The sequence below is a fragment of the Apteryx mantelli genome, chromosome 9, assembly GCF_036417845.1.
Source record: "Apteryx mantelli isolate bAptMan1 chromosome 9, bAptMan1.hap1, whole genome shotgun sequence".
Lineage (NCBI taxonomy): Eukaryota > Metazoa > Chordata > Aves > Apterygiformes > Apterygidae > Apteryx > Apteryx mantelli.
In genome coordinates, this window is record NC_089986.1 from 136469 (window position 1) to 159271 (window position 22803).

General features: G+C 38.8%; 1 protein-coding gene across 6 annotated transcripts in view; it reads right to left on the reverse strand.

The window, feature by feature from the left end:
* CP (ceruloplasmin) overlaps window positions 1-19446 on the reverse strand; it is a 31282-nt gene extending 11836 nt beyond the window's left edge. For all 6 annotated transcript variants that reach the window (XR_010884995.1, XR_010884994.1, XR_010884996.1 and 3 more), the window contains exons 1-18: window positions 19210-19446; window positions 16103-16347; window positions 14272-14484; window positions 13573-13746; window positions 12644-12898; window positions 11237-11402; window positions 10110-10249; window positions 9413-9553; window positions 9087-9298; window positions 8351-8501; window positions 7027-7239; window positions 5692-5899; window positions 4269-4408; window positions 3671-3799; window positions 3004-3110; window positions 2004-2220; window positions 1222-1361; window positions 594-756 (exon numbers count right to left, since the gene is read on the reverse strand). Coding sequence is in view for 3 of the 6 variants with exons in the window: in XM_067301521.1 (XP_067157622.1) it covers window positions 595-756; window positions 1222-1361; window positions 2004-2220; window positions 3004-3110; window positions 3671-3799; window positions 4269-4408; window positions 5692-5899; window positions 7027-7239; window positions 8351-8501; window positions 9087-9298; window positions 9413-9553; window positions 10110-10249; window positions 11237-11402; window positions 12644-12898; window positions 13573-13746; window positions 14272-14484; window positions 16103-16347; window positions 19210-19364 (3168 nt within the window). In the remaining 3 variants the exon portion in view is untranslated. The remainder of the gene's footprint in view (window positions 1-593; window positions 757-1221; window positions 1362-2003; window positions 2221-3003; window positions 3111-3670; window positions 3800-4268; window positions 4409-5691; window positions 5900-7026; window positions 7240-8350; window positions 8502-9086; window positions 9299-9412; window positions 9554-10109; window positions 10250-11236; window positions 11403-12643; window positions 12899-13572; window positions 13747-14271; window positions 14485-16102; window positions 16348-19209) is intronic.
* Between the last annotated feature and the right edge of the window lie 3357 nt (window positions 19447-22803).

Here is a 22803-nt window from a genome sequence, read left to right on the forward strand (position 1 = left end):
TATTATGCTGCATCTTTTTAATACAGGAAAACGATACTTTTAAAATTGTATTAACTTCATATTAAAAAAGAACTACAGTTTTTCAGGATTCAACTTTTCTGCATAGGTAACATTGCTAAAGCAAGGTACTAGTGCCTGTAAAGCTAAAATATCCTTTAAAAAGAAAACAGAATTTTAGTTTTCAGTACCTTAACTGGTGAGGATGATGACTTGATCTTTAGTTACCTGTTCTTGGTTTTGTTTTTAAATAAAGATTGAGATGGAGTTTAACACTATTGGCACTTCTAGAGTACAGAAATACTCTAGCTCATGAAGTTTTTTTTTTTAATGAAAATGTGCCATTTTAATTTCACTGATGGGAATCTGAAGCAATTATCAGTTAAGATGCAGTCCTTCAGCTACTTTTGTTTTCTGAGCAGTAACACTGAGGCAAGTATGATAAGCTGATTTGCGACATTCTGGCCTCCATCATAAAACATACATCAGTAGTATGCCATGAAATATTGTTGGATGCCTGAACTGGTTCTGAGTGCATGAGCTCCATATTGCATCTTTAAATATAATGAACGTTACTGAGATAGCCAAGTTCCTACCTTACTTTGGGAGCACTGTGTAGGTTGCTTCCATGCCCGCATGGATGTGATCAGTAACATGACAGTGCAATAGCCAGGTTCCAGGGTTCTGCGGGATCATTTCCACAGTTTGAAATGTCCCTGGGAACAGGTCAAACACATCTGCCCGGTAAACTCCTGTTTGCTTCCGGATAAAAAGAAACAGTGGTTAAACAGTGTGGCATCACCAGATGGCAGTAATATACGCTAACTTAAACTCATATTCCCACCAAACTTACAATAGCAGTTGGGTGAAAAGTTTTGATCTATTGCATGTCATTTCTACAGGACCCTCATTTCATATATCCACTTGCTAAAACTAGCAACTAAATGGAAATGAAGGAAAATCATAGTTGTTCTCTAACTACAGCCATGAAAATTCACAGCAAACTTGTCAGAGCAACTTGTGAAATTTCCGTAGAATAAACCCTGGTAGATAATCTCTGAAGCTCTTGTGTATTGATCAAATACAAAATACTGTAAGGTCAAATTACAAGACTGCTACTTAATATTTTAACATCTGACTTTTCACAAGAGGTTACACTCCTTGGTATTTGGTCCAGCTCTCATTCTTAACACAGCAAAAAAATGTATGGAAAGGGCCTGTTACCTTATAATCAAAGCTGTGGCCATGGAAGTGTGCTGTGTGAATATCTACTTCGTTGCCCATTCCCATCAAATACCAGCTTACTTTATCCCCAACATGCATAGTCAGACCATGCAAGTTCCCAAACACTTTTCCATTAATGGCTAGAGAGAGAGAGAGAGAGAGAGAACAAACTAAGATAAGATTTTTGTGTCATATTATTCTCTAGGCTTTAATAGAATGCAAGAATTTAAAGCTACTACTAGGCAAAAGGAATTGCTTTGAATGATCTGTAAAAAAAATCCCCTATATTGAAGTAATATATTATCTCCTTACCAAAAAAGATGGCATATTATGAATGGGCCTGATTATATCTTGCATATTTGACTAGAAAGTAAGTAATTAAAAGGCCTTTACCATGTACCATTGCTTACACCAGTGCTGTTCTCAAGCATCTGCATCACCCATGGCTCTTTGTGAAGGCTAGGCTTTACCAGGATGTGCTTTCAGGATAGACGCTGTATTGCCAACTTTTCCAGAATAGTTGTTTGCTGACATCAAGTCAAATTTTCAAATTTAATTTTTACTCACTTTCTTATCACAGCTACAAAGTGGAACCATTTTTATAGATTTTTTTTTTTTTTAAGGATAGATTAACAATGTTGTGAAATAGCCTGAGTGAAAATTTTCAAGCCTTCCACCCTGTAACTAGAAATTCACAGAGGATGAGAAAGTCAAATTTATATACAGTGCTTTGAAATACATAACTTTTTTTATAATTACATTAATTAATTTGGGAAACATACCATGCATTTTATTACTTTCAAGGAATTCCTCATCCTCTTTGTCAACAAGGTGTGGGTTGGTAGAGTAGGTTTTAATATTTTCATCCAAGTACCATGACTCATTCTCATCAAAAACCATAAAAAGAAGAGCAAATTGAACTTTCTTTTTAGCATGAAATGATGGCAAATAATGTCTATGACACACAACAAGTGTGCCTATTAATCCACTGTAAATGTCCTGAAATTACAAATGAAAAAAAAAAACCAAACAAATAATTACAAGATGTGACTAATACAAGCAGAAGCATTTTTAATAACAGACATGAAAGCTCTTATTATTTTTACGAACTTCAGTATCTGACAATAAGGTTATTTCTTCACTGTTATGTGCTACCCACAGATCAAGTTCAATGGACTATGAAGAGTAACTGCTTTTTTTGTGTCTTGCTAGAGATAAACTTTTAGTCCATTTTCACTTCTTGCTCATAGTCTTTTTTGTTTTCAATTTCTTTTTAGGTTTTAGGATTTTTTGTTTTCCACTCAAAATTTGTTTCACACTTTCAAAATGAAAGCCCTCTTAGCACTTTTCCATTCATCTTTGCAAGATATGAAGAGCGTGCATTAATTTGAATAAAAAAAAAAGATTGGTGAAGTAAGCATAAAGGGTGCTTGTACAAAAATGGCATATTTGTGTTCCACAGTTGCACATGTAAGTTTTCCCATACGATTGATTAGATATTGAGAAAGCTATAAAATGTTTGCTTTAAAAACGAATCTGAATGAGGTGATGTATACCAACAACAAAAGAACGAGGGAGTAAGAACATACCAGAATGTGACTTCCTAATTCTGCCCTGACTTTCTTGCATTACTGAAGAGACAATTCAAACATATGGTAATAGGGGGGATGACTTGACAGAGAAAGCACAGAGTTTCAAACTTATCTCCCTTTTGTTGTAAGTGTATCTGTCGTGAAGTCATGAAATCAAAACTCTTTAAACTAACTGCTGTTAATAATATACCTTGATGATGTCCACAGTTGAATGGTATGCCCAGGCAATACAGTGTGGATCTCCTCTCCCAGAACTAGATCTCTCAGGGATTTTCCAGACATATATTTTTGTTTCACCTGTATTAAACAAATTTTTTTTTAAGTTCTGTTTTCTGCTGATCTCTAAGAAGTTGTGCTGAAATAGATGCTATTTTCATTTATGGCTTATTTTTGTCTTGAACTTCCTCTTCTCAAGTACCACAGTGGCTGGTTTCTTATTGTTATTTCCCTTCTGCAGATTCCTAACTCTTCCTGCCAGTGTTCCTTTGTGTGACTGCACTGTCCAGTTTACCATGTTTAATAAAACTAATTGTATCTTTTGTAAAGATCACAGAATAACGTTTGAAAGAATAGGTAACATAAGCTATACTCTCCCTATATAGCCAAATCTGTTTTGGTTACATGAAAGGTGCAGCCAATCTTTGTCAGAAAACTACCAATCTGTCCAGGGCTAGGATATGTAGCAATAATTAGCAGGGACATTTTAAGTGTAGAAATATCAATAATAAGCAGCTTCATAAAATGTAAGACGCTGAGGTTAAAAATATCTTTCATGCTATCCTAACTTGAAAGCTTGCTAAATCTTATTATAAGGCCTGAAGTTACCTGTGAGAATTAAGCGAGTGGATGTTTGATACCTGGGTTAGTTACAGCAACAACAGAACTGTCTGTTTTCACTCCATGGGCATGTATAGAATAAGGTCGTGATGCCAAGTTCTTAAAAACTATTACAACTTTATCTCCAATATTTGACATAAGCAATGGCCCTATTGGATTGAAAAGAAAGATTAAGTTGGTTTTACAGATGATCAGAGCTGAAAGAGAGAGTTTATTGTGTTCAGAGATACAATAACATTGGGATATAATTAAACTGAAAACTATACATGGACAATATACATTCACTATGATATGCAAACTTTAGTAGCTGAAATTAGGCATCTAAACAGAAATCTAATTTTCAAAAGTTCGGAGTGTATTTTAAGTCAGCTTAAATGTGGCTGCATAATTTTAAGCCAACTTTGAAAACAGTGACCTGTGATCAGGCACAAAACCAGAAGTTTTTTCTTGTAAAGCAAGCACTGTAATATGTAGTACACAGTGATATGTAAGTAGCAATTCCACATAGGTTTAGGCACTTAGCGTGGGTAGAACTAGGCTCAGTATTACTACAATAGGGTCTGTTTTGTTTCATTGCATTTTTCTCAGCTCTGAAACTGAGCTTCATGATGACTGTACCTTGAATTCCCAGATGCTGCTGCTCCTCAGCTCTTTTTTGGGGAGTGCTGAATGTCTGATCGGTGTACTCACGATATACAACCTTCCTGTATTTTGAACCAATGAATTTGTCATCTTTATTTAAAAATGGATTGCCAGGGCTGTGAAAAATAGAAGATAGACATGAGAATATGTCAGAAGTTTCTTCATGTATTTGATAACATCTTTTGCAGGTATATCAATTAACCATCAAACAAAAATCCAGCTCAGTGGAACAGTGATCACATAGATCACTGGTAGCTTCAACATGAAGACATTTCTGTTAGGCTGGGAGGTCGCATAACCCACAAGGGGAAGAAATCAGTACAAAGAGACTGAACCTACGTAGTATTTGAGGGAAGGCTGAATGCTAGGTCTGGCAGATACTTAAAATCACAAGAAGTCATTCAGCGACTTGTATACTGAAAAGTAAAGCCTGCAGTGACTTTTGTGCACCTGAAGTGCAACCTAAAAATTGTAAAGCCCTGCTTAGGTACCTTTCTGAATTGAAACATGAGGGGCTGACTCTGCTGAGATCATGGGGACTGGAGACAGTTAAAAATAATCTGATAACATCATAGTCCATATTACTTGGGCTCAGGAGTATGAAAAAGCCAACTATGCAGGGCAAGAAAAGGTGCTATCAGGATGAGAAAAAGAATATAAATACGAAAACACATCTAAGCCAATAAACAAATATAGACAGTTACAATCTACTTTAACTGCAAATCAAGTTATAGAGGCAGCACACACAAATTCATCAATTCATTATTTAGGCTCTCCGGCTAACAGATATGAATTGTTTGTTCCAATCAGTTCCCACTCATTGGGGTCCAAATACTGGGAATAATGCACCAAGGCTAAGGCTTTATTTAAACATGACTGGATTTTGTCATAGAGTAACATCTTATCTTGTATAAGATAAAGAAACGGGAGTAAAAAAAGAGAAAACTGCTGCATGAATGCTCAAGGACACTACTCAGAGTTCAGATAGACAAGAGACAAAGACATGTTACGTATGGAAAGTAACCCACTATCAGGACAAAGTACTCATCATATCTACAACTTAATGAACATTTTAAGCATTCCACATCAAGGACTGTACCAACACCAGTAAATAATAAATACACATGCAACATCCAGGATCCATTAAACCCTGCAGGTGCCCCACAGAAGATCTGTGCTGAACCATTTCATGAACATGATGCTGTCTGGCTCACAGTTACATGGCAACATTGTTGGGGAAGGACCTCAAATTCAAGCGACCCCTGAAAATACCTATGCAAAGAAAACGTGTCTCAAAATGGCTGTATTGCTAGGAGGAAAAGGTTCAGAGAAGCGAGTTGTTCCTTTGCTTTCTGCATTTTTTTTTTTCTCGTCTTGTGTATGTTCCACATTATATTACCTTTCTTCATGAAATTGATGCCGCTCAAATTCCCATGTCCTGTTAGGAGAATAGTCCCATTCCACTTCCACTGCAGCAATGTAGTAAGTTTTTTCATGCAAATACAGTGATGGGTCCACATTCCACCAATGGCATTGTTTCACTTCGTATTTCTGTTTCATGCCCCCTGTGTAGTGATCCGTTGTCAGGCACGACACTTCAAAAACTCCTAGAAGTTATACAAGAAATAAAATGAAGACAAAAATCTGTTAGGACTAGATCTTGAAATTCTATTACCTGTGTTGATTTAGAGCTTAGAGACTGAGACACAGGCTATTGCCCACATAAGATGAAAATTCTTTGCATAACATGGCTATTTGGGATAGTAAAAATCAGCACATACACAGGAGCTAGCAAAATCAAGGCCTTAGCATTAAAAGCTTACTTCCTATGAGCACCTTTGCTGCTTTTCACACACAGCTTTACATGGTTCTAGCACCCAAAGGCTCAAAACATCAGCTATTTAAAGCTTGAATCCAAGCATAAAATGGTCATAAGTAAACAGTTTCTAAAAGAGGACCAGGACTTTTTAAAGCACTAACACATTAAAAATCTGCTATATTAACTCAATCCTGCTGATGCAAAGAATTGAAAGATAACATGAAAATAAAATGTAAACAGAAGGAAGCAATGCTAATACAGCATTACTGCATTACACTAGGCAAGACAAGGTGATAAACCCATAATATATAATAACAGTATACTTTTTCACTCCTTCCAGTCATTTTGTTCCAAATGAATAATATCCTAAAGTAATACTTCTCACACAGTTTCTTTCAGAAATCACTTGAGAGCATTCATTGTCAGACCTGTCTCTTGTTAGCCACATAGTTTTATGTAAGTGGGCCAGACTATCATCACCAATGTGAAAATGAGGAAGGATGAAATGAAAGTCTTCTGTCCCTTGTTTCCCATGTCCCATCCTGCAAAATCTGGTGCACGAGGAGGCCTTGCGAGCACTTTCCAGCAGGCAGGCATGGCACCTTGGAGCCAGCAGAGCAGCTACCTCCAATGTTTGGCAAGGCTCAGTGGGAAATAGGACCCTGCTGGTTTGGCAGCACAGTTGTACAAGCCCTTCAAAGGGCTTTGGGTAAAGATGCCCTAAAAGGTCTGTTTTGGGGACCACTGGCAATGTGTATCTGGGGCAGATAAGCCATGGACTGTGGCACAAGTGTCTCTGCTGGGCAGCGGCCAGCAGCAACTTTTAAGCCAATCAGCAGTGCTGTGATGAGTTTCTGTACCTACAGGGTACTGCTGTGTACAGGATACAGGCCAAAAAGTAACCACGACATTTACCTTCACAGTCAGGCTTCATAATAGCTGTAAGAGAAGTATGTGGAAACAGATTTGCTGTATCCCGTCTTGTTCCTTTCGTTAGGAATGTGTTTTCTGAAAAATATATTCCATGGACATCGACTTCTGACCCCACACTCATCAAATGCCAGGAAACCACATTTCCTTTACACATGTCAAGGCCAGGTTGATTTCCGTACATATAACCATTAATGGCTGTAGAAGATTTGAGGAAGCAAAAAAACCACTTTGATTAACACATATAACTTATTCTGCATTACATATTAAATAATACACACTTCAGATGTAATGTGATGCCTTAGACTGACAGAAGTAGCAATAGTGTAATACTTTATCATGTTAGCAAAACTACAAAATCGATTTCAGCAAAGCAATTTTTAAAACTCAGTGTTTAAAAGCAATGCAGTAAAATTCCACCCTTAATATTCCTGAAAGTATTCTGAAATGAAAAGACAAATGGCAGCTTCCTCTAAACTGTTCTCCTTTTCAACACCTAAGGCATGGGTTGGTGGCTTGACCAACTGGAATTTCCACTGTTGTATACTCTGCCAGTACCATACGGTCACACAGCAAAGACAACCCAAAGTGGCTTTTAGTTTGAGTTAATAATTCTCACTACCTACTCTTGTGCAAACCTTTCAAAGCCCGGACTTCACAAGTACCACTGAATGCTCAGTCTCAAGGCCCTGGAAAATAGTAGAAATGTCACTGAGGGCAAAATTTAAAAAAGAGCACAAGCAAATATGTTTAGAGACTGGGAAATATTTGCTAGACTAGAGACTGATGATAAAGCTGTTCTTTCACACGAAACTTGCACAAATTTGATGCAGTACCGAGATATGGATAGGATCAGTATGGAGTTCAGCTGTGCCCTGTTAAAGAATCAAAGATTTTCACTGTAAGGCAAATGCAGTGCTGGTAAGCGAATCCAGAATTCACAGGGCCAAAATCCTCCTTTCAGCCACATCCTCTATAGTGCAAGAGGAAACATGAATTTTCTCTTGTTCCCAGCTGCATTCGGAGGGGCTGCAGGTGGGCTACAGACCTCCTTCCACCCTGTGTCTGCTTCAAGGGGTACATGACAGTGCTAAATGCACGCAAGACACTGAACAGCTGGCATTACATTTTGAACTGATGGCCACATTAAGATGAAAGTGAATTGCATTCAGATGTGCTTTTCATTCCAATGGAAAGGAATGAGTCTCTGCCACTACACAATCTCTTCCTCTCTACCATAGGGTCACAGCAGTAAAATCTTTATAAAAGAAGCCTTTGGCTAGCTAACTATAACAAATTAATTTCTTACAGTGCATTTTGTTAGACTCTTGGAAATCCTCATCATCTTTGGCAATTTTGTTAGGATTTAGTGTAAACATCAAAATATTGTCATCCAGGTACCAGCTGAGATTCTCATCAAATACTGTGGCAAGTAGAAAAAACTCCCTGTTCACATTTTTCTGTTGAGAAGAAATAGCACAAAAGACAATAGAAATGAGTGAACTGAACATGACAGGAAGAACTTCTATGTGTATAATATTTAAGAGTATAATTTACAAACTAGGATAGATGCATACATTGATGCTACCTTCATTCAGATAACCTCAAAGCTCTCTAAGTGCTGCAACTGGCTGAAAGGTATCTACTGCTAATATTCTTTCTACCAGGGGAACCACCTCCAGATATGAATGAGTACTTTGGTCTTTAAAACTTCTACGTTTTTCTAGTCACTCTCATCCTGGCTGAGACTTGGATGCCAGTGATTGCTCACTGCAGTGGTGGTTTCACAAGATGGTGTCTGTCTACCTGGAACCAGATGATTTTTCTTCCCTTTTTTCTTCCCCTCCCCCTCCTTTTTTTTTTTTTTTTTTTTTTAACTTTTTTCAAATTGTGTATTACCCACAGCACATGTGTGAGACACTGATCTGGAGAGGAGGTGGTGCTGATGGTCATTAAAGTGGCAGGCTCTCAGGGCACAGTTCAGAACAGAGAAAGAAGATTCAGTTACAATGGCACAAATGCTCCTGTTTTTCTCTTTGACTAACCTGTTTCCCAGAAGGGAGTAGAGCTCCTTTCCTGCACACCAAGAGGGGACCCACAAGTCCAGAACTGGTGTCTCTGACTGCATCCACAGCTGAATAGTAGAGCCAGGTTAAGCAGTCTGGATCTTGGTCTGTAGGGCCCACATCTTCTGGCACATTCCACTCATACGTAAACGTAGTGCCAGGACTCACATGAGAAGCTGGAGATTCAGTACCTATTACAAAAAACAACATTAAGATTAATAAACATTGTTTATTTTGTCACATTACATCAGCATGTACTCTGGCGTGTTCTCCAGTGCTTGCAAGATCCCTGCCTGTACACGCACCTCCAGAGAAGGCACCATACAATGCCCCCTCGTTGCTCTTGCGGTAACTCACACCGTGGGGCTGAATGCTAAATGGGTGGCTGGCGTTGTTTCGGAAAGTCACCCTGATGCTCTCACCCACTTCTGCCTTGATAACAGGTCCTAGAAAAAAGCACAGGGTCTAATAACAGGGTGTTTTGGTCAAGCGATGTACAACGTGAGCTCGTGGTAATGGCCAGCGGCTTTTCCCACACTGCCGCTGAGCCTGCGTGGCTGCAGCGTGGATCTCTGCCATGCAGCCTGACCCTCATGGTACCCTAGCAGCATCCGCACTGCTCATCCCAAAGTTGCCATTCCTTATGGAGGCCTGGTGAAATGCAGGACAGTTCCTCCCTTTGGAAAGGGACCTGTGGTGTCAACCTCATACTCATCCCAGCATGGCACCAGAGGCAGCCAAGCTGTAAATGGGAACAGCGCTGCAAGGAGATGCTCTCCAGTCTCACAATGAGTTACGACCCCTGGAGACCGTGGCATGTTTCTGCAGGTGAGATGCAGGCTCAGGCTGCCACAGCATCGCCTCCCAGGGCTTTGCTTGCACCCCAGGGCATCTCTTTGAGGCGGCTGCAGTTGCCAGTGTCTGCAGGAGGCATGGCCAGCTGCTGGAAATGATCATCTGGTCTCATACATCTTTGACATGAAATCATTTTAAATATCTTACCTAAAAGTCCAAGATGTACATCCTCTGGGAGCCTCTTTTTATGTTCTGTGAAGGTATGATCTGTGTATTCCTTGTAAACGGCTTTTTTATAAGAGCCACCAATTCTTGTCTCACTTTGTTCAAAAAATATCTGAGATTCACTGTGTGAAAGAAATTGTAATAGAAGCAAACATTTCAAGTCATAATGCTGAGTTTTACAATGGCAGTAAGGACCTCATCCTTATTTTCTGAAGTATCATACGTTAAGATGATCTTTTGAGTCTCCATTCAGTGGTCTGGCCACATGCTTATATAGAGTCCCACATAAGGATGTGCAGAAATCCACTATTTTTCACTACTTTCTCTTTGAGAAAGAAATATCCTGCTGTGTTTCTCTTACAGACCCCAGCATACTTGGAGGCTCATCAACAATGATTTCTGTTCAGTGTTTTGTAACCTTAATGCTGCACTTCTGAAATTTATTTTTATTAAAAGTTTACAAGAAGTCCAAGTACAGTAGATATAAACACCAAGAATAAGTAATATTTAAATAAGTGAAAACACGAAGATTTAGTCTACACTTTTTACTGTATCTTCAAAACAGGACCTTTCAACATTTCACAAGCACTATTCAAACTATGAACTATGCCTCACCCCTTATGGAACAGGTAAGTATCATTTAACTTAATTCACAGCTGAAAAACACTGAGGACTAAAGATATTCAATGACTTGATCTGGATTTTAACTACCTAGACACAGAAGAAAGGGCAAAGCTGCATTGTGAAGCTAGTCTGCTGGCTGAGATGCAGCTAGCAGCACTTTCATCAGCTGAATTCCCAGCTCTGTTTTCTAACTCAGCGTAATCAATCATCTTAAATTGTCAAATGTCATTTATGACATATGACAGCACAATTTGTCTTCATCTGAGTGAAATTACTAACATCACAGCAAAATTTACAGTAAGATTGCAAGGGAAACAATGGATATAATTTGTTTGGATTTTTATATTGGCATTAATATTCAAGCAGAGCTGAAGATGAGAAGAAATTCTACTTAAAACATCAATTCCACCATATTGCTTGCCTCATTTAGCATGCTTATATCAGTTTGCTTGGAAAGTAAAGCTTTTTAAATTAGAGGCATCTACCTGTCAGCAATTAATTCCTGTCCTGTAAAATGGTTCATTGCAGATGGGCCATAATTCCAGATGATTTCTTCAGCGGCAATGAAGTACTGTCTTATCTGTGTACTCTCATTATGATTTGTTGTGGATTTTCCACACTCTCTTACTTTAAAAAGGGCCTGCATACCACCTAGAAAAAAGAGGAGGCAGAAAAGAACTACAGCTTTGTTCTCTCTTCCCTTGCTTCCAATAGCTCCTTCCCTTCCTTGGAGCATTCCCATACCATTGATGGATGTACAAATCACAGATAAAAAGGAAGATAAATGGTATGCAATAATGCACACCACCTGAGCTAGTATGCAAATACATGACCATGGTATTGAAGACAGGCAGACATGGGTGGTAAAGGGCATTCTCTAAAGATACAACTGACACTGCAGCTACAGATAAGATTAGGGCTGAGTGAAAACAGAGCACTGTTAGTCAGCACTTCAGTCACGGCAGGGCTGACCATCTTCCCACTAAATCTAATCAGCGACTCACTTGTGAAACTCCTGGGTCTCTGCACCCTAGGAATTATCTGTGGAGAGAGGTCTGCTAGAAAGTCTGCTTGCTGGAGATATAACTAATGCAATAAAAAGCCGTTTTACAGCTATAGATTATGTCAGAATCCTATTTGCAAGATTTAAAAGTCTTGTCCAGGATGTTTCAGCCAAATCAGGATTCTGCTTGACATCATAGCTATCTCAAAACTTAGATCCTCTGTGTGGTTGAATCTGCAGATTAAACATACTCCTTTTAATACCAGAATTTCCAAATCTTGGAGCATGATTTTGAATTCTCTGTTCATTCTCACTTTTAGGACAAACGACTTCTCTAACTCACTTAGAGGGAATTATAGATTATGGAAAAGTGTGGAATTAGCTTATAAGCATTTCACAGTGTTAACAAACACTGGAAATACCAGAAGATACAGGAAAGAGAAATGCAGCTCTCCTCTGCTTATTAGCCAATACACTTTCCATTGCATGTCTTTGTTAGCGAAAAAGTTAATCTGTCTGTCCTCTGCCTGTTGTCCAAACATGGAATTAGCCCCAACTTTTTGGTTGGGAAACACAAAACTGTGGTTAGTTACTTTTGGTCAGATCCAGTATACATCACGTTTTTGTTTGTCTAAAGCTGGGGCTTGCAAAAGTGCAGCCAAATGATAATACTCTCCATTACAGACAAGACTTGCCTTGATTTCAGTGGCTATATGCCCAAGTCTTTCTAATGCACTTCTAGACATTTCAATTACTGTGGGAGAGTTTTGTTAACTAGAGAAGAAGAATGTCACCTGGCATATAACTATGTTGGGCGGGTGCTAATGTGACTCAGTAAACCGTTAGCTCAAGCTAAAAACATTTCTGATCACTGTAACTTATTCTGTACCTTCGATATGGTCGTTCACTTGGCAGCTCAACAGCCATTCTCCAGGAATCCTTGGTATCATGACAGCATCAATAAAGGTGGCTGGGAAGAGGCTGATAGTGTCGACACGGTGATTCCTTTCTATTAAAGTCTGTCCATGAAAATAGGCTGAGTGGATATCAGCTTCATTACCCATGCCCAAAAGATGCCACTTTACCCTATCTTCCACACACATTGTGAGGTCTGGGAGGTATCCATACATATACCCGTTGATTGCTGAAAGAAATGTTATTTATTAGTTACCTTTACAGAGCTCAGGATCAGGATTGTTCAGAACAGGGTGTCATGCAACCATCGCTCTATTCTTCAAGATGGAAATGGGCTCAAAAGAAAAATTCACACCTTTTAAACTGGGCCAATATCAGACACACTTGATCTGTAAAACTAACTGTACAGCCAGCGGTTCCTGCTATGAGTCTGGAATCCATGTCACAGTAAAAGGTATCTTCTTTGTTCACACTAACAGTAAAAACTGTTTTTCTAAACTGCAATACTAAAAAATTAAAATAACAAAACTCTGTTTAGAGTTCCTGGGGAATTATACTGGCAAATAGGTTCTTGGCCACTAGGAATTTTATATCACAATTCCAAAGGTTTGATTTTACAATAGTTGCCAATGTGCCAAATTGACAATGAGAGAGAAAAAAAAAAGGCTAAATATTGCTCCAATCCTGCTGTCTCTGAAGCTGGCAGCAAAATATTAGTTGGCTTTGGTGAGGGAAAAAACAGGCCTCTAAACCAACATTTTTTATTTAAGAGGAGCTTAATCCTCCAAGAAAGAGTCCTACTTAAAACAGAAATGAAATTTACAGTTCATCTTTAAAAGAGACAAGACATCAAAATATTACTTCATTACACCAGTGACAAGCAATAATATAAAGTTCTCTCACAGTGCATTTTATTGCTTTCCTGGAAGTCCTCATCATCTTTGTGAACACTGGAAGGATCAGAACAGTATGTCCTGATATTATCCTCCAGATACCAACTGAGATTTTCATCCATCACAGAGAACATAAGGATAAATTCAGCATCAAAGTGTTTATCACTGTCCTTACTCATGGTATCTGAAAAAAACAAAACAACATATTCAAAGCCTTTGGTAACTAACATTATCTTTTCCTCAGTTTTAAGTGGAGTACTTTTAAGGCTGTTTACTGTTTACTCTATATTTTGTCACTGTTCTGGGGTGCGAGTGTATACACAAAACATCTCGATATATTCAGAAAGAAATCAGTTTTGATAGATGCTACAACATAACTTTATTAAGAATAAATATTGTATGTTGCAGTAAATTCATTTTTCATACTGGTATTCATACATCCTTTTGCATTACTAAAATGAACACATTGCACTCATATGCATTTGTGGACAAGCATTCTACAAATTATATTCAGTGCACACAAAATCGAACTACATCTAATACTATTAAATGGCAGCTAATTGAAAAGACAAAATGTTGCTATTCCAAAATAAACTGTAATCGTCCACTCTTCCAGGAAATACTTCACTTATCCTTATCAATAATCATTATGAATCACCTTGCATATTTACTTGTTTTATGTATTTATGTATTGTTTATTTGTTTTTACCTTTCCTGCAAATTAATAAAGGTCCAACAAGCCCTGATGCAACATCTCTTGGAGCATCTATGTGGGAGTGATAAACCCTGGTTATGCAATCTGCATCTCCGTTAGCTGGACCTTGATCTTCTGTCACATCCCATGTGTAAGTGTACTGGTCTCCAGGCTTCACAGTGTCATCTCTTTTTTGCAAATCTTTAGTGTTGTCAGGATAAAAAGCACCTGAGGAACACCACACAGCCAACATTAGCAAAACACGTTCACGATACGGTGTGAGAATGACAATATAGAATAGAATTTGGGGAGCCTAGATGAAGCTGTTTTACCACCACCATCTGTTTAGTTCTGTCCTTCATAAGAAGTAAATCACCAGCTGTGCACCTGCCATGCTTCAAAGCTGAATACATGTTGCAATAACATTGATCGAACGTCTGAACACAGGGAAGAAATCTTTAAAATCAGATGAGTAGCTATTTCCCTTCTGTTTAAGAGACTCTTCATTTGTCTTTGAACTCCATGGGAGTGCTTTTACTTTAATGGGACATCAAATTTGGTCCTTATTTTATTAGGAGGGCACCATGTACTTCTGCTAAAAAGATAACAACTCAAATATTTGTAAAACATTTGTTAAATATTAATCTTGGTACCTGTTCTAAAACATTGCATACAGCCCCAAGTAATATAGGTGCCTCTGAAATGAGAGTAATAGAAATAGAAAGATGTAAATATTTTTCCAAGAAGTACATATCTTACTGCATAACACACTGGTCTGCTCCTGCAGAATTTGCCTATATCAAGCCACATACTGGATGTAATGAAAACTTCACAAAACACAAGAAACTTAGGCTGATATTTCATATATTCTTTGGAATTAAATATTTTTAAAGACTGCATTTTCTAATAATTCTCACACTATTTTAAAGGCCCACTAATGTAACTTTCTATGGCCATATTCTGGTGTTTCTTGCTTGCAGTTAATAGCATAGAAATGAACAAAACTACTCAGAGTCAGAGAGTGAGTTGGCAGGCTAGAGCCTAACTGCTAGATTTCATCACAGCATGTTGCACTTTGTGGTTTTCAAAGAGGAGATGAGAATTATGATTGTATTTCCTTAGGACGGACGCATTGCTGTCTCTGACAGATGATGTTTGTGCCCACAGATTGCTGTACTTATGAAAGATGCTACAGAAATACTTTACATGCATTACAAATGGCCAGGGCAAAATTCTGTGATTTTTCCACCTGGACATCTGCCAGGAAACTACTGATTTCAGTGAAACTGTGGCAATGCTCCACAGCCTGAAAATCCCTACCCAAGTGTGGTGAAAACAGCCATCACCATGGCAAATCATCACTGATCCCAGTAGTACCACTACAACACATCTTACAGTGTGGCAGACATCTATCCCATTAATTTATTTACTAAGCAGCAGCTGCTTCTCCATTATAAGGAATTCATGTGCATCTCATACATATATACAAGTTTACTGTTAAGAATTTTGAACCATAAGTTATCACTGTTAACAATATTTTCTTCAAAATGGCATCAGCTTTGCCTTCAGATACTCTCAAAACCTGCATCTCTCATATTACCTTTATTTCAGGTGAAATGTTGAAAACAGTCTTCTTTATGAATCTTTATGAATTCCACTTTTGGCTTTGTATTTTGGCTCTTCAAAAATACCCAAGTTCTTAATCAACTCCTACTTTAAGCTGATTGTTTCTTGTTTTAAATCTGTATTTATCCAAGCAGACGTCTCTCTGGTGAGAGAATGCCACTGACACCCAATGGAACGGTTAACTGTCAGTAAATTCTGATGCAGAACAACTCCAGCTTACCTTCATTTTCCTTGGTATATGTTACTCCATGCGGGTGCAGTGTGTAGTTTCTGGAAGCAAAGTTTTTCAAGTGAATAATAATGGAATCTCCAACTTCTCCCTTAATGATAGGGCCTAAAAAACCCAGCCAGGAAGGTTTCTCAACTATCACATCATATAAATTATTGGTGTATTGAGTATAGACAGCCTTCTTATAAATGCTTCCTATCCTCTGTGGTCCTCTTTTGAGGAAGACTTCAGCCTTCCTGTGGAGAAAATACAAACCTACATTGTAGTGTCAGATATTCATTTTATATTTGAATAGTATTAACTAGTAGGATCCTGAATAAAGACCATGCCTCTGTAGCGCTGCAGACAATTATATGTGTGGTTAGGAGCAAATATGGCTCTTAACCTAAAGAGTTCTCCATGCAGACAGAGACTGAATATTACACAACAACCTGGATTAGAACAAAGATAATGGTATTTCATACAATTTTTGGCTGTCCATGTGGACAAGACAAATAATAGGCACCAAAAGCTCTTTTAGTTTCAGAAAAAATTTATCTTGAATCTTAAGATGAAAAAGGCTTAGTCTGAAGTACAGTTTGGCTATGTAGAAGAATGTTTGTGTCTTTGAATGGTACTTGCTTATCCCTTATAAGAGCAGGTATCCATTTTTTAGGTCTTCTTGCTCATGCTCTTGCATGCTTAAAATGCTGTATAATTTTTCACAGCCTGTTCAAAACAATCATTTCCATTATCAAAGTATTATGTTGGCTAAACAGTCCTTTGCAACGAAGAGCAGGCTTTTCAGCTTTAAAATACATATATGGCTATTAGAGATGGCTGGACACGGACAAGACTAGCGAGCGCTGCTGATGTCCAGCATGTGCAGGGGCAGGGGTGTGGAGCAGTCTCGAGGCTGTTGCCAGCCCTTGGCTCACTCACCAGTCGCAGCCCCAGAGCTTGATGGTGGATTAACCCTCATAATGCTTCATTTTACAGACGTAGCCCGAGAATACACAAAAGAACAGGGCACTAAACAACGACCTCCTTCATCAACTAAGTGCCTTAACACCGGGCCATTGCTCTTCTCGGCTAACAAAACCATTATATTAAAAAGGAGAGCTTGCTATGAGAGAAAACAGCCCATGAGCTAAAACGAGCTCCAATGAGGCTGGAAAAGGTGGTATTTCTTGCTGGTGGTATTGATCTGTTGGCGGCATGACTACCATGCTGGCCAGTGCCGCCAGCCTCCGGCTGCAGTTTGACTGCAGTCTGATGCATGGTGCTGAGCTAAGGCCCCAAGGCAGGCTGGCGCTGAGAGAGATGCAATGAAAAATACCAATGGGAAAGCTTTGGAGCCAACCTTGCCTGTTGGCACCTTTCGTTAACTGCATTTGTCCCTGAGGAGAGCTGTCTGTGCACGGGGAAATGCACTCGCTGTCCTGCCGCTGGACTGCAGGAACTGTGGAGCTGGGGCCACTGCTTGCCCCCCTCCACGGACCCCTGACGTACCGTGCGCTCCTCGCGTCCCCCCTCCGCAGACCCCCAAGGCAGCACATGCTCTCGTGTTTCCCCATCTGTTTCAGGAGTTTTGGCCATGGAAGTACATGTACTCCCGGAGGAGGTGGTCCCGGCCATTAGGGAAACACTATTGCCTGAAGTTCATTATTCATCTGATTTCTCATCTCGCTTGCTGAGAAGCCAAGAAACCATGACAACTGGGTTTTCCATTTCTAGAACCCATATTGTAAGGCAAGTTAATACTGCCCCAAAATGCAAATTATTTCCCATGAGGCTGAACAGCGGGGAAGCATTTTTTGTTTGTACATTGCAATGCACAGATCTTAAGTGTAATTAAAAGGCTAATGCAGAGCTCTGTACAATTTGGAGGGCATAAACTTAGGTAAAGGCTCAGTTACTGGAAGTCTGATTGCAGGAAGCTTTTCATCACAAATTAAATCAAAGGAGTATATTATGGCTCTTCTTGGACTGCTTAAACAGTTAACATTTAATCGTAGACTATCCCTGCTAACAGCTACTCTGCACTTTTCCTCCCCCCCAAGCCCCAGTCTCCACAGAAACACAGCCTCACAGTCCCAGAGGTCAGCAGGTGAGCAAGAGTCAGAGAAGCTGAAAATAAGTGTAATAAAAGGGGAATCACCAGCATTATATTGCATGTCTCTCAGTTTTTGAGTGAAAAAAATAAGCTGACTGCTTCATCTCATGCTTGATGAAATTGTAGATTTAGGCTGAAATACTGCTGGCTATCACACTGGAGAAAAGAAACCACAATTCAAATGCAGAAGTAAAAGTTGATTAAACAGGAAATCTTTTAAACCTTTATCTACAAGCTAAAGGAGGAATGTATTTTCTAGATTTTTCTCATTTTTGATATGTCTCTTAATTTTTTTTTTAATTTTAATTTGGTTCTACTTCATTTTAAAGGCAGTTAAAAAAGGTAGATAGAAAAAAAATTTTTTTTTCTCTCTCAAATCTATCTTCAATGCCTTAGATATCTGAATTTTCCATTTTGATTATTCCTGTCTTCAGGGTGCTCTCCTCCTCCTCACCATTACTCATCCTCTGTTGCTACCTTCCTCACTCTGCACAGGACCCTCCCTGCCTTGCAGCAAGCACCCAGCGCCAGACACTGTGGACAGAAGGACCCAGCTATGCTGCTGAACCTCCCACAAGTGAAAATGATCACTGCCAAAGATAAACATCTGAAAAGGAAATCTGTGCCCAGAAACCTGTCAAACTTCTGAGTTTAAAGACATAAAAGCAAAATCCTTCCCTTCAGCAATGGCATGTCATGCAAACTTAAACATCACTAAACATTTGGGGTCCTTTTCTAGTCTTTACTTGGTAAGAATTTCATTGCAATAAATTCACAAAAAGCACCTTTGCATATTGCAGTACTTTTAATTAGCAGAGAGTTGGAAGTTAATTCTTAAGCAAGCTAGGAAAAAAAATGAAATTCCCTTGTATGCCTGACAGAAAATCCACTGACAAGAATATTATGTTTCACTAACTTCACCAGGTTTTCAGTCTGGTCTGAGTGTCTAAAGTAGATGCTGCTGAAAATTCAAACTCAGACAGTATAAAACTATATTACTTACTCTTCTTCTGCAAAAAGCTGTCCAGATAGGATATTTTTATTGCCAGGTGCATAGTTCCACACTGTCTCTATAATCCCGATATAGTACTCTCTGTTCACCGCCCCAACTTGGCAACAGCAAGAAACCAGCAAGCAATTTAGGAAGAACAGCTTCATTTTGCATTCATACACCTTGTGGAAAATGTGAAATAAAGACACAGGATGGGCACATGCAATTTCCCTTTATACGATCTGTCTCTCCCACCCCCACCCTTCTTACTCTCTCCCGCCCCTTTGTTTGCTTTGGCGAACACAATAAAAGGTTGCACAATGTCAAGAGTAAACAAAAGATTCTGGTAGCCTCATCAGTTCAGATAATCTTCAAAGACATTTCTTTCAATTTCTGCCAACCTACTATAATGCAAACTACTATTTAGACTGTAATCACGTTGTAAATTTTCTAGCCGAATTTACGGTATTGTAGATTTAAATGGACTTGTAGACCTAAGCTTAATTGCGTTCTTCACTGTCTTTACCACTGTCTCTATATTTTGCAACTGAATGAAAAAATAATTCTTGTGAAGTGCTGCAGAAGACGACAACTTTTTATAAGTGCACTGTGAAAAAGCTCTAACTGACACTTACTTTTCATTGATATATCTGCTTCTATGCTGACTTAACTGGAAGCAAGACAGGCACTAGAGGTGCACTTTCTGCTTCCTATTTCCCTTGCTCCTTCTGAATCTACTGATCTCTCTCTCTTCTGATTCCTCTTTGTACAGCAATCACTGAACTGATGAGACAGAAATGGATGAGGAAGGACTGAGGCTACATGGATCACATGTTGATAAATACTTGGATAAGCTTTGCCCACCCACTGCAGTTCCCTTTGAAATGTCAATTCAGCACAACGTGTGGAATATATAGCTAGAGATGAACAGCCCCTGCAGAACCTGCTGTTCAAGGAGGGGGGTGAGGTTGCATTTCATTTCCAAGCAGTTTCAATATTGCTTCTGCCCAAATGGAAATGTAGCCTGGAAATTCCACAAAATGAACTCCCTACATATCCTGTTCCCACTCTATCACCAGACAGGATAAACCACATTCTGTAATGATACAAAGCATAACAGATGCATAAAGCTCAAGATAACCCTGCTACCATTATCTGAATTTATTATTCAGTGCAGAAGGTTTTATTTTTTTTTATTCTCAAGTTCTGTAAATGTTTTGTATCTGCTAGTTTAATTGAAAAAAAAATCAACAAAATTGGCTTTTAAACACAGGACTTTTAAAAAGCACCTAACAAATCTGCAATTGCTTCCCCCCCCCCCCCAAGCATACATCAACAGTATCATGGCTGTGTCTGAAGCTTATCTAGACACACAAACCCAACTGTAAACTTGCAAGTTGTAAAGACTTCCAGTAAAGATATATCCTCAGTCACTTGGGCATTTTTTTAAAACTCTTTTGCAATTGAGAAACTGACACAATCACACTCATTCAAAATGACACTTTTCAGTGTATGACCACTTAAAAATATTCATAATAAAACAATCTTTTCTGAACCTATTTTCTTAATGCTCAGAAACATTTATGATTATTTTGGAGAGAAGACTAAAGTACAACAGCTTTCCTTTAACTACATACAAATTTAACAGTACTTTACCAGGATTGTGATATACAGAAAAAATACCAATTTTAACCACTATTCATATATAAAAGTTTAGACATTGTCAGAAAACAGAAGGTCTTAAACTCACCTTTCAGAACCTTCCAAATGTGCATTAAATGGAGGATTCTGTTTCTCCCTACGTGACTGCATCCAGACCCAAGTTTTGAAAAGCTGACCAACTCTGTGATGAAATTCTGGAGTTACCCAGATTGGCATCACATGCTCAGAATGATTTATGTAAGGTTTCTTTTTCTTTTCCAAGGATGAAGGTCAATGGTCTGTTGGAAAGACCAGTTTGCACCAGCTGTATATGCCCCATGTGTAAATTAAATCAGGTAAAAACAATAATAAAATGTTTACCTCCTTCTTTACTACTTAAATTCAAATTAATTCCCTAATACTCAGCTAACTGAGAATTGTTCATGTGCCTGTGGGCTGTTGGGTTTAATTTGTTCCAAGTTGTCAATGAATTGAGGAGGAGAAAAGGCACATAACCAGTATAATTGAATTCCCCATATTTCTTCGAGGGTAGAAACATGAGCAATCCCTTGCTTTAGTCCCTTGACTCCCTTGAATTACTGTTTCTTGATTTGCAGAACAACTACACATTGTTTTTATTTAAAGACAAGAACTTCTGACATGCAAGATTTTTCCATTACAGCTTTTAATCAGTCCTCACCCAAGCTTTAAGATATTCATGTGTCTGAGTACACTCCTGTTATCCTTCTCTTAAGGATCTCAAAAAATTTACAGGGCTGACTGAGCCTCCCAAGCCTGTATTAGTCTCTTCAGAGGGTGTTTAAAGAGCAAGAGTCTCTCTCCTTTGGTAGACAGAGCCTAAAAAGACTGAGCAACTAAATTAATTAATTAAATTAGGAATCTAAAGTTTGGTGGCATGTATATTCCCCTATTGTTTTAAACCACAGGACCTCACTTCTCATACTGAAGATGCTGAAATGCTGTGACTATTCTGAAAGTCCTCAAAATTGCATTGAAAATATAAAATGACCTTTTGCTACAAAATTTATCTTTGATGAAACAAAAACCAAAACCAGAACATTCTGACAAAAAAACAAAACAAACAAACAAACAAAAAAAACCCTCAGCAAAAGCTCCCAGTGAGACTGGATTGAAACCTACAATTTCATAATTTCCTAACCTGAACAATTTGTTTAATCTGCTGGCCATCCTGCTGTTCCAGCCTCCTGCAAAACCCTTGCAGGTAAATACCCTTTAAAGTTCTGGGGAGCTTATTTTGTCCTCTAACACTCCATACTTTTTCAGTGTGAAAAAAGCCTCTCTCCAATATCTGAAGAATAGGGAGGTGCATTAGCAGATCATACTGCAGTGAGATTCACTTCTACCTGCAGAAAGGAGTAATAGGCCCCAAAATGCAAGGGTGGGTGGGGCTCCACATTCTACTGCAAATCTCTGTCCACAATTATTTGTGGACAGTCTCAGCTCATTTCTACCTTCAGTTATATGTCTGTCACTGACAATGATGTCAAGGAGAAAATTATCTGCATTTGTATAGCTATGGTCAAAACTGATCTTTTACATCTATTTTCAGTTGCGATGTTTTAAATAAAGGCCTGCATCCAAGTAAGAGATCAATCTGTGTCTGAGAACCATGGCATTTGATACAAACATCTCTGTGCTGGCTGAAGATCTGGGTGAGAGAATGACAGTCCTGTCCCAGCCACAGCACTGGGATACTCTGGCAAAACCCATTGGCTGAGAGGAACTAATAATGCTGGCACTCTTACCTTTAGGTTTCAGCATTAACTCCTTACTTGCAGAAATTTATAAACTCAAATCAAAGCTTTCTTTGTGATGTGCCAAGGGTGTATTTTATCTGTGGATTTGAGCAGGCAGCACATACACCTCAGGTTCAGGAATCCTTCTTCGGAAAGAGGGTTTCTCCTCTGCCAGCAGGGTGAGGGC